The 12,771-nt window shown below is 38.6% G+C and overlaps 1 protein-coding gene across 3 annotated transcripts in view; it reads left to right on the forward strand.

Annotated features, from left to right (window-relative positions):
* tiam2a (TIAM Rac1 associated GEF 2a) overlaps positions 1-12,771 on the forward strand; it is a 97,964-nt gene that overhangs the window by 23,709 nt on the left and 61,484 nt on the right. For all 3 annotated transcript variants that reach the window (XM_079632571.1, XM_079632569.1, XM_079632570.1), the window contains exons 2-6: positions 4,962-5,023; positions 5,269-6,379; positions 10,194-10,659; positions 10,777-10,946; positions 11,903-12,127. In XM_079632571.1, coding sequence (XP_079488697.1) covers positions 5,276-6,379; positions 10,194-10,659; positions 10,777-10,946; positions 11,903-12,127 — 1,965 coding nt within the window. In that variant the 5' untranslated portion in view covers positions 4,962-5,023; positions 5,269-5,275. The remainder of the gene's footprint in view (positions 1-4,961; positions 5,024-5,268; positions 6,380-10,193; positions 10,660-10,776; positions 10,947-11,902; positions 12,128-12,771) is intronic.

Below are 12,771 nucleotides of genomic sequence, written 5' to 3' on the forward strand. Positions count from 1 at the left end.
ACTAGCTATGACAGAGAAAGTGTTGGAGGCTCTTTTGCTTCTGTTATGTTCTGCATGCTACTTATGTGCCTTTTGCGTGGCCGCGCTTTTGGTGTCAACTTGACATTAGAGAATGTTCCATCAACTGTGTGTTCAAAGTTGTGTGATTTCTCTCACAAGAACCTTTTGGCATGTAAAGTTCTTGAGATGCCTTCTTAACTTTTTTTCAAATTTTTCATTATTGATTGTAAGCCACATTCTGCCACTAAAATACTGTTATTTACATGTCTGCTTGAGTTTCTGTCAGCTTTAACCACCAAATTGTAAAAGCAATCATTTAAAGGGGTCATGACATGAGAAACCAAATTTGCCTTGATCTTTTGGTATATAAGAGGTCTTTGTACCATTAAAACGTCCTGCAAGTTTCATAGCTTAAGACGTCCTCCCCATTATAAACGAATCATTTATTTAATCAAGCTCTAAATACAGCTCGTTCTGGATCCATGGTAAGAAGTGATGTCACGGTACGAAGTGACGTACCAGCGTTTGCATATGACCGCCTCCGGCAAAAGACAACTACGCTTAAAGCGCAAGACAACTACGCTCATTTCGTATCGTTGCGAGCCGCACGCCGCGCGCCTCACAAGTGTTCAGTCGACGGACAGCGAGTGGGTCTGTGTACAGGGAAATTACGATGCCGCAGATGTGCTGTTCCTGGCTGTGGACAAACAACATCTTTGAATACGCTGTGAAAGATCCAGACGTCAGGGAAAAATGGATGCACTTTATTTTTTGTAGACGTCCCAGTCACGGCAGTGTTAGTTTAAACGTTTGTTCTATACATTTGAAGGATGACTGTTTTGAGAACAAATCCCAAAATGATGCTGGCTTTACCAGAAAACTGTTGCTCAAAGATAAGTCCGTGCCGACTATTCTGGGCTCAACAACGACGACGCAAACTGTAAGTAATGTATTTAAAACTTTAAACTACTTTTTAAATACGCTGAATTCGCAAATCCTCTGGCTGGGGGCGTTAATAATTGATGCATAGGCACTGACGTTAGCCAATCATAACAGTGGGCGTTAACACTGAACTCTTCCACTGAGTGGTTTCCTCTTTTATTTAAAAAGAAAAAGCACTGAGCATATTCCTTCCTGCGCTGTGTTGTAGTAAACACTCTTATTGGCATTGATGTTAAGCAGTGAATTGGGAGGTAAAAGAGGGGAGTTTTAGGCAAAGACAGATGTTCAAATAATTCTGGCCTTCGATCTGCATCTATAGCTTTCTTCCAGTAAGCCTCAGCAATCGTAATACAACACATGCTTTGCTTTCTCAGGCTGTTTTTGAATCAAAGTTCCTATGACGTTTGAGCTTTGTTTCAGCTCGATGTTTTAAAGAACCAAATGATACCAAAAACATTGTATATTTTAGCTTGTGTGCAAAATGATACCACAGTGTGATTGTCTTTACCCCCTTGAGTAACAACACCACCAACCTTTTCTGGTAATGGGGGATCAGTCCTGTCTAGAAAGTGCATTGGAGAGTTTTTTTTGCCAATTTCTCCATATAACAGTTCTTCCACTTAGTGATTTTTGTTGTGTTTCCAACGTGTGTGTGTGTGTGTGTGTGTGTGTGTGTGTGTGTGTGTGTGTGTGTGTGTGTGTGAACTGTTATCTTTAGATCTTTCCACAACACTTCTATTGGGTTACACTCATGTCTAGCCACGCTAAAACATTTTTGGTGCTTTAAATATGGTAGACCTTATATGTTTAGGGCCATTGTCTTGCTGCAGTGTCAGTGTTTTATGTGTCAGTTCCCAGACTGACAGCTTTATATTGTCCTGTAGACTTTTTCAGTTTAATTCTGGTTCAAATAATTTTACTGCCACCACTGTGCTTTACAGTTGGGATCAGGTTCCTATTATTGTACGCAGTATGTGGTTTTCTCCAAATGTAACACTTCTTATTTAAAACCAAGAAGTTATCTGGACCCATGAGACCACAGGACATTCTTCTTACAGTCTTCGGCCTCATCCATCCACATGTTCATTGGCAAACTTTAGTTTAGACGGGCAGCAACGTTCTTCTTTGAGAGCAGTGGTTTCCTCTTGCAATCCTGCCATATACTGCAAAATGTGTTTTGTTGACTACCTAAAAAACTGAGAAAAACTTCACAAATGAAACAGTTTTGTTGTAGTTAATTGGATTATTTTCACAATGTCTAGGTTAAACTGAAATACTTTCACAACTTTCTACAACCACTGCATTATTGCCTTGAGTTACATGAATTCATCTGTGTGTTATATTCATTAGTGAATGTTATAGTATAGCATGACTTTTAGGTTCAATCGTTAGTTTTGAACAAACAGAAAACAGACTACTGTTCAAAAGCATGGGGTCGGTACGATTTTTTAATTATGCCCTGCAAGACTGCATTTATTTGATAAAAAATACAGTAAAAACATTTGGATATTGTGAAAATGATTTGGTGATCAAGAAACATTTTTTCTTATCACAGTTTAAAACGGCTGTCCTGCTAAATTATCTTTTTTTTTTTTCAGGATTCTTTGATAAATAAAGTTCAAAAATTCAATTGTAATACAATTTTTTGTAACTGTGACCTTTGGTCAGTATAATGCGTCCTTATATAGTTTGAATGAAATTAACTACTACAAACCTAACTCTCTCTGGAATTTGCTATAGTGATCTCTGAAATTCACTTGATTCCTAATCTCTCCTTCCGCTAAAGCTAATGAGGATTTAACCTCTCTTAATAACGGTTACGACATCTCTTGGCTTTTATAGATGTGTTCTTAGAAATGTGTGGGACACTGTTTTCTTAAAGGGATCGTTAACCCAAAAATGAAAAATCTGTTATTTACTCACCCTTATGTTGTCTTAAACTAGTATGACTTTTTTTCTTCTTCTGTGGAACATATTTTCAGATACAGATTTGTCTATACAATAGAAGTCAATGATCACCATAATTGTTTAGCTACATCAGCATTCTTCAAAATCTATTTTTATTCTTATATTTTATCTAATTTAATCACCCTGAAGTTGTTTCAAACCTGTGTGAATTTCTTGCTTCTGCTGAACACAAAAGAATGTCGGTAACCAGACAGCTGTTGTTGACATTGACTTTCATAATAATTTTTCCTACTATGAAAGTCAATGGGGTCCATCAACTGTCTGGTTACAGACGTTCTTCAGAATATCTTATTTTGTGTTCAGCAGAAGAGTGAAAGCCATTCAAGTTTGGAACAACTAGAAAACGACAGAATTTTCCGGGTGAACTATCAGTTTAAAGGTAGAGTAGGTCAGAATTGTCTAAAAAAAACTTTTATTCACATTTGTTTAAACTGTCTTTATATACCAATACATAATTAAAATGCAAGTACTCTGAAATAGAGAGTATAAAAAAACTGAGTGACTCTAGTGTATTTAATCTTCAATAAACACAGCTCATTAATTCCATTCACTCCCACCTAAAAACGGGTGCGCGACTGCGCGCACGTGGTAGTCATGGCGACGGAGAGTGACAGTCGCGCAAGCCAATCACTTGTTTCGTCCCGGTAGGAATTAATGAGCTGTTTTTTTTGAAGATTAAATACACTATAGTCATACTCTCTTTTTCAAAGTACTTACATTTTAATTATGTATTGGTATATAAAGACAGTTTAAGCCAATTTGAAAAAAAAGCTATTTAGACAATTCTTACCTACCCAACCTTTAATGTTCAAGACTCCACAAACGTTTGTACTGTGTGATGGGGCGTTACAGATTGAAGGATACACTCTAAAAAAACTATTTGGGTTATTTTGGCAACCCAGCGCTGGGTCAAAAATGGACAAACCCAGCACTAGGTGTTTGACCCAACTGTTTTATTTTATCCAATTACCGGTAGTAATTTAAAATTACTTTATGTATACCGGTAAGCACAGTGGTGTGTGTTGGCAAAATCTGCGTTGATGATGAGCTGCTGTTTGCTGGGAAAACAAACCTCAGATCGCCGTTCCGTGTTTTTCATAGCCGAAAGACATTGTGGATGCTCCTTATAACCTATAAGCATGCACATAAACAAACAGTTGAGAGTTCTGTGGACATATTTTAACATCCAAATTTCCATCGTACAAAATGACTGATGCTGACTGACATCTCATCCCTATATGTTGCGTTGCATAAAATAAAATGATTTACAGCACAGTAAAGACTATAGATCAAATAAAATGTATACAAACCTTTATTTTACCGAAGAAATACACCAATTCTGTGCCGTTTTTTCCTGATGTGGATGCAAAAAGCCCACGCTCTGTGTAACTCAACAGCTGGGTTGTTGTAGTAAGGCCGCCACTGGGTTGTTGCATCGGAGGGTGGGCTGGGCAGACGTGTATTGTTTCAACTGTTAGTGAGATTGACCCATCCGCTAACCCAGCGGTAACATAAAAACGACCAAACCCAACCATGAAAAAAAGAGAACCCAAAAAAATTAATCCAGCGTTTGGGTAGAAAAATAGCCCAGTGTTTTTAAGAGTGCAGGGATGTGTAGCCTGTGGTCCTGTGCATAGTAGGCCTATTGAGAGCATGTTCTGACCACAGCTTTATTTGGTATCTAGCTCAAAGCTTTTTTTAGCAGTGAAGACAAAAAAAGGTTGCTGGAACTTGTGTGTCAAAAAACTTGTGTGTTCCCCCCCCCCTTCAAAACCAAAACCGTTACCAACTGTCAGGGCAAGATGTAATGTGGAAAGCTCAAGGATGAAAAGTTTAAAGAGGATATGTAAATCCCAGCTAATTACTCTTATCCTGTTAATCAAAGGTGTTCCAGGGTTACATATTGAATCTTAACATGTCAACTACATTTCCCTGAGAAGGTAGAAATGTTGGACCACTCCATTGATATTTGTGCTGTAGTGTGAACATTTTTCACCTTTTTAAACTAATGCATTCTAAGACCCGTATGTTTTTTTTTTTTTGTACCACAGATAACCACGGACAGAATGGTGACTGTGCAGGCGACAAGGCCATAAGAGGCCTAACTGCCCTGGTAAGTCTGTATACTACTACGGCATATCACTGCCATGTGCCCCGTGGATTGCTTACTTTACTGGAAAATCTCAGTAACTTGTTGCAGACTTTTATATCACTTAAAATTCACAAACAAACAAAACACTAAATCAGAATCTCAAAACACACAGTAGTCGTAACCCATAACAGACTTTAGCATAGCTTTGACTTTTTGAAAACAATGTAAAGAATGTCACTGACAGAATCTTTCTCTCGCTCTTCTAGATCCAGGATGGGAAACTCTGAGAGCCAGTATAGCATCCAGGGCTCTAGAAACAATAGCTTCATCATCCCTGGCAGACCCAAACCCTACTCATTCAAGGTCCACTCTGCCAAAGAAGACGCTTTATCCCCTCTTGGCTTTTGGAGTGCTGGTTCAGGATTTTCTGCATTGAAGTCCAGAAATGTAGATCGTGGTTCCTCCCCGTCGAAGAGCAGCCGCACCTTTATGTCCCGCCATTATGATTACATCACACATAAACTAAAGAGTGGGGCAAATAGTCAGTGGAATGGGGTTTCAGAGGACTTGTTGCCTGATGGCTGCTTGACATTGCCTTCTGAAAATGGCTGCTTGTATGGCGGTCACAAGGAGATGAGAAAACCCTGTAATAATTATGCTATTAACACAATGAAGATGCTTGAGAAAAGTCCCAGGTTTGAGGATATTGAGGACCAGAGCAGCCCCAGGGTTGTTATCAAGAAAGATGGTAGTGTACGAGTAGAATTTAACAGCAGTTCAAACAGTGCCCTTACTTTGGATGATTGCGCTGGACCAGTTCAGCTCCTCAAGTTTTCCCCTACTTTAGAGTCCAATTCTAGCTTATCTGGTGTATGTCCCTCATTAGAAGGCCATCTTGGAGCTGCTCAGGCTGTTTCCAGCTTCAAGAGCAGTAAAGGTAGCTCTCTAAGCTCAGATGGCTCCTTGTACGACTTGCCCTGGGGGACCAGTGTTGAACTTAACGATTCAGACAGTGCATCCCCTAACAGCCAAAGACAAATCATTTCATCAAACGTGGGTTTTTTGGATGAGCCGTTGGCTGCCAATGCTGCAACCATCCTCTACAGGGATCCCAGAATTGCTGCCACCTTCTCTACGGTTAAGGATTTGCAGTTTTCAAATGACAGCCATTTAAAGCACAGATCATCCTATGTGTCTGTGATGGAGGAACACTGTTCAGAAGGAGGCCCAGAGGAAGAGCAATATTCCTCCTTCACCTTACCTTGTCGTAAACCTCAGGATTTTCTGGACAATAATGGAAAGAAAGTGTCCATTAGGAACAGATTTAGGCGCATCAGTGACTGGACCGGAAGTTTGACCAGGAAAAAGAAGTTTCAGGTAAGAACAATCCTTTACTTTTAAACATGGAAAAATTTTACCTCGTAGGACTGTTTTGTGTACTTGGTTTTATTTAGTAAAGTGAATGATGTAATACGATTTAAATCCAATGCCAGCCTCAGTCTGCATTTCAGAGTTAAAGTCAGTTCTATATTGTTCGTGGTGCTTGTTAATGCAAACCATTACTATTGCTCACTCTCGGGGTTAGGGGTTGCGTCTCCCCTTAAAAAAATGTTGTTGGCCAGGTGAAAATCGCAAATAAGATTGTTTGTACTACAACTCCTCAACAAGCCACACAATTTCAGGAATCATTCATGTCACGTCATTCACATTAGCACAAACTTAAAAATTGTAAATCAGCAAGACCACAAGTGAACATGAAGCAGTGGCGAAGACACATTAAAATTGTGACCCACCCAATCAAAAGTTGGTCATTTTCCAAATATATAAAATAATTTAATAAACAATAATAATTGTAATAAATGTCTTATCACGCTTAAACCTTTTATTTTATTTTGGTAAAATAATAATTAAATGCAAGTTTTAAGGTCAATGGTCAATTTCAGGCGGTTTCCTTCATCCCTATAGGTGCACACTTGTCAAAATGAAACGTTAAATATGATTTGTCAGTTTATGTTAGCCCCGCCCACAATGCAAGGTTGTAAAACTTGTAATGGTATGAATTACGGGTTTGTGGAGTTAAATTTGAAAATAGCGAAGCTAATATCTATTAGTTGATACTTTAAAAAAGCCTAAATTGGATATCTCAATCGTACAGTTGCAAGAAACCAAGTCTAGCAATGAATCCGGGCGATTCCTTTAACGTGAACTGACAGACACTTGATTATAATGAGATCAGCAGTTTTTAAGTTTTGTTCCCAAGTCTTGACTGTTACTTGTGCCAGGTGCCACTGCTGGCATTGTTGCTTTGCCAGGAGCACATGTATGTAGGGCACAATATTGAAAGCTACAACATGCCAGTTCAATAAGACCGGGAACCCAAGTTTAGGTTTAGTGTTCTGAAGATGATGGGTACTCATCGCAAAAGCAGTGCTTGGCGTTTGGTGAGTACAAAAACGAAGTAAGGGAGAATTTCTGTTTATGAATTGGATTGTAGATTGAATTGGAGACCAAAATCATGAGTACATAATTTCATAAAATAAGTCTTACATTTACTTTGTAACATGTAGGCCTAATTTATAGTCTATATTAATTCTGATTAGATCTTATATGCATTTTATTGGCTGAATGTGTATGTAAATTGCAATGTCTTTTTCATTCTGCCATACTGTAATACTCATAGCCATCATTTTATATGTTTGGGGGGGTTTTACCGTCAGTAGTGAGATATTCCTGTTCTGTGGCTTTTATGCTGCGTTTGATGAGTAAGAGTAGAAAAGCTCTTTGATATTTTCTGTGGAGTCTGTGTCTGTAGAAGTTTTTTTTTTTTTTTTTTACAAACAGCCATTACTTTGGTATTAGTCACTTCAGACTTGTTATATGATATGATACAGTCTAGTTTTTCTTTAATCAGTCATTCACTTACTGAGTGAATAATTTTTTTAACTAAAGGCATTTTAAGCGTAGTAATCTTGACTAAAACAGATATACAGCGAAGAAACTTGGTTTTAATGTAATTTTAGCAACTTAGTATGGATTAGCTGCTGAGTAGTCAAGACCTTATTCAGAGCGCCGCCATGACAGGTATGAGAGCGAGTCTTTGAGGGACTTATCGTGTTTTTAATGGCATCCAATGTATAAAGCTCCTAGATCACTTTTCATTTTCCACTACTCATATTGTCTGGGTGATTTTGTCTACTGAAATTCCTTGGAAATATATTTTTGCAGTGTTTCATCAGCAGAACAATCCTAAAACTGTACAAACCACTGAAGAGATGTGTGACTCCCTCACAAGCCTCACTTTCATTCCTGTTAAAAATCAAACTGCTGCTATGAATAAGATCTAGTGTCAATGTCAAATTTCATGCCAACTTTGTAATATATTATAATGCAGCTTTTTCATGTAGATTACTAAGATCAGAAACTGATGAAATTACATTATAGGGGATAGAAGATAGTGTGACCTGGAATGTGTGCTGAATAAAGACTTGGCTCTGGACAACTTTAGTAAAAAAAATGTGTTTGCAGATATCGAGATAATCATAACCGTAACTATGTAAAGCAATTGTATTAATATGAACCAGTCTAAACACTTCAGCCAAGAAACACTCTCAGTCAGTTTTACAATTTGGCAGCGTCAAAGACCATTTGCCAGAACTCAAATCTGCCAGACTGCCTGGTAAGATCATCGCTATAGATGCATAATCTGTGGTATGTCATGTCAGCTTGTTCATTTATTTAACTTTAGGAATCCATGTTAAACAATATTTTCAAAATAAGTTTCCATTCGCTCTTAAATTTCCACGTCAAGTCACCTTCATTTATATAGCAATTTTAACAATATAGCTTTCAAAGTAGCTTTACAGTGATAATAGGAAATTAAAGTAACAGAGATTGTTTTGGTTTTACAGCAGCTCTAGAATAAAGTTATAAAGATGAATAAAATAAAATAATAATAAAGACGAATAAAGGCAGCGTGCACATGCGCATTACGTGTTTAGTCTATAGGTATGCGCTTTTGAATATATATGTGCGCAGGTGCGTAGTCTCTTTACAAATTGACCTCACCAAATTACTTGTCTGTCCTTAAAAATTCATAATCCCACGTGAATGAATGCCAGCGCTCCGCTGTAGTGTAAAGTTTTACGCAGTGCTGTTGGCACGTCTGAACCCTTGTGTAATCAGTGTCAGCTGCTGGAGATGTGTTGAATTTGAAGGATGCTCGAGAAGGATCCTGCCCAGATTTCTTTTGAAGTGCGCTCCTCGTAAGGGAAGGGAACTGATGATCTTATTAGTGGGATTTTCAAATGACACCCCTTTAAACAATACTGTGAAGGAGGAATGGGCTTTTATTTTTCATAAATTTGTGTAACATTATAAAAATCTGCGCTTGAGCTTACTCTCATACATGGGCCATAACTGACTTCTCTGTTATTCTGGGTTTGTTTTTTTATTAGTGGTTGTTGCTTAGTTTTACTATTGCTGTTTTAAAGTACCTTGGGTCACACTTTCAGTAGCCTTAACTACTATATACTAATATTAATTAACTACAAGATTATGTATTTACTCTGTAACTACACAATTCCCACATTTATTCATAATGAGTTTGAGGTATGGTTAAGTTTAGGAGTAAGTGTTGGATTAGGTTTTAAAGTTTTAGGTTTTGGGGTAAAAGTTTGGGTTACGGTTAGGGCTAAACTTAAAATTGGTAATTAAATGCAAGTACTTTAAATTGAATTACAATGCACCAACATTTATGCACATAGTAAGTAAACTATATCAAATGGTTGAGTGCATAGCTATAGTAGTTAGGCCACCTAATATAAAGTGTGATCTTATCTTATTGTTTCTCATAATTGTTGCCACCTACCTGAATGATACCTCAAATTGATGTAATTTGTGTTTCTATGGTTTTCTGCTTAAAAACCACTCTGAACATTAAGAAATGAATAGCAACACTATTAAAATGCTGTGGCAAAACATTTGCATAAACATTTGAACCACACAAGAAAAAAAATTGGTCTGAAATGACCAGACTTCAAAATCGATGTTGAATTTTGTGCTATGTACAAGTTTATGTTCATTAATTGTTTTAAAAGCTGATAATTCGATAAAGTATACAGGATTTCACCTCACATTTCAGCATAAATATAACCTCATTCTCATAATATTTCCCCTGTACTGTTTGTTGTAGGAGCCCAGATATAGCGAGTCCGTCGATTGCTTTGATAGCGGTGTGGATGTCCTCACTGCGGACACCAGCTCTCCCTCGCAGGTCTCCAGCTTTAAGACTCTCCCCAACGGCATGTCTCAAACCCGCTCTCACTCTCTGACACTGAACACCTGCAGCGGCTCTGCTGGTGCCCTTCATTCGGGGACTGATGTTTTGCGGCAGAACATCTACAAGAACTTCATGAGGGAGTTGAAGACTGGTCGGCCTCCAGAAGACTGGTGTGAGAGCTCCTCAGAGGAGACAGAGAGCAGTAGTCAGGGAATCCTAGGGTCTCTAGAGCAGCTGGACTTGCTGTTTGAGAAAGAACAAGGTGTAGTGAGGCGGGCCGGATGGCTCTCCTTCAAGCCCTTGCTCACTGTACACAAGGACCACAAACTAGAGCTAGTGGGCCGTCGAAAATGGAAGCAATTCTGGGTCACTCTAAAAGGCAAGTATGCCATGATTGCTGTAACGACCACTGTGATTTACAGTGCCACTCACGTTTGTGCAGTAAAGAAACTGCTTGAACTGATCGATCATGGCAAGGTTTTTTTTTTTTCTGCAGGTTGCACATTGCTGTTCTATGAGACCTATGGAAAAGCCTCCTCAGAGCCAGAGTCTCCATGCTATGCCTTGTTAGCAGAGGACGGTGTAGTCCAGACTGTTCCTGAGCACCCCAAGAAGGAGAATGTGTTCTGCCTCAGTAACACCTATGGTGATGTCTACCTTTTTCAGGTCAGTTAAAAACCTGAGCTTACAAACCTACGTTCATTTCACACTGGACGGGTTAGCAGATTGGAAGCAGTGCAGAAGCTGTGTGTTTGCAGAGCGGAAGCAATGTGCCGCAATTGTGTTTTACACTGGCAATGTTTCTAGAGTGCAAGTGGAGCTGAAGGTGCAGTCCTCTAATCACAGCATATGTCCCTTTCTCCCACACACTCACCCCATATAGCCAGAACATGTTAAACCATATGACATGCTGTGTATTGCAATTAATATGATGAAAATACTTTTACTTTAAATTGTTTTAGCATGCTCTTTGTGTTTGCAACTCAACTGGGATCAGTGTGTTTTAGTTTTTTTGATGTTACTAACTGAAGTGAGAGTAGATTCCAGTGTAGTGTCAGGCCATTATGTCGCTGAGTACCAGCCACTTGCTTGTTGTTGTAAGAATGACTGATCATTTTTTATGAAAATTAATGGATAGGACTTTTTTCTCTGTGTAAGTTCTGGCATTTTTATATTATGCAAAATTTTCTGGCTTAGCCAGCCAGACAATCTCTTGCTTTTCCAAATGCTGATTAGTGCAGTGTGTAATTAAAAACATTGCACACACATTACCTGTCAGTAATGTTTCTGGTGGTATTAAAGACCTTATAATATCAAGAATAAACTTAAATGCTTGAAATCTGTTTTGTAGACAAATACAAAGTGGGGTCCAAAAGTCTGAGACACTGGCAATCTAGGCCTCATAATAGATTTGAAAATACATACATTTTTAGGAATTTGAAAAAAGGTCAAACAAAGGAATGTTGTTATTATATCAAATGAAGTGATGCAAAATTCTGCAAAGATTTCTAGGTCACTAATAAAATAACCTTATTTGTGATACTATTATTCAACATATACTGAGTAATTTCTATGTATAAAATGTCAAATTTCTTTTCTTGTATGTTTTTGTCCCACTCTAGGCCTCCACCCAAACTGACCTGGAGAACTGGGTAACTGCCATTCATTCGGCTAGTGCGTCTCTGTTTGCGAAACGCTACGGGAAGGAGGACACGCTGCGTTTGTTACGTGGGCAGATCCGCGGTCTCCTCCAGAAGATCGACATGGATGGCAAGATGAGGAAAATGGCAGAGCTGCAGTTGTCCATCGTTGGTGATCCCAAAAATAGAAAGGCTATTGAAAACCAGGTAAGAAACCAATCAAGTTAATTTGGTGTAACACCGTTATGTAGTCCTTTTGTGTTGTTTGAATTAATTAGAAATTAAATAATTGAATTGTTCTTTTGCTTGATACGTGCTAATAAGTGAGATATGTGGCACAAGGAAAGACAGAAAAGTGTGAAGATTTGAAGTTTAGTGCTTTTACCATGTCATTATGTTTGAGGCTTTGTGGCGAGATGTGTGTTGACAAGGTTAAGAATTTACTAAGTTCCCCGTTTTGTCTGAAACATTGGGATTAATCATCGAGAGCTTAGTCATGTTAACAGAAGGCATGTTAATCTTACTGCCATATACCGCTTTAGAGGTTGCATGACCCACATAGCTTTAGTTGATCAATGGTATTAGTATTTTTCTCCCACTGCCTGATAACAATCAAGGTAATGCTTCATGGGAACCTCTGAAGTTGATGCAAAGGTCAAAGGGCGAGTCAGAGGGGTGCCAGGCTGGATGAGGGATTTGGAGAAGGGGAAGAGGATAGTATGGCCTGAGAAACTGGACTACTTTGAAGTCTTGTCTGACTCCACACGTCAGTGCCAGCTGGGCAGTTTAAAGTGTCCACTGACCTCCCCTCACCCTTCCTCCCAAACTCAAGTCTTGCTCATGTCTCGCAT

This window comes from Phoxinus phoxinus (assembly GCF_949152265.1).
Source record: "Phoxinus phoxinus genome assembly, chromosome: 13".
NCBI classification, from domain to species: domain Eukaryota; kingdom Metazoa; phylum Chordata; class Actinopteri; order Cypriniformes; family Leuciscidae; genus Phoxinus; species Phoxinus phoxinus.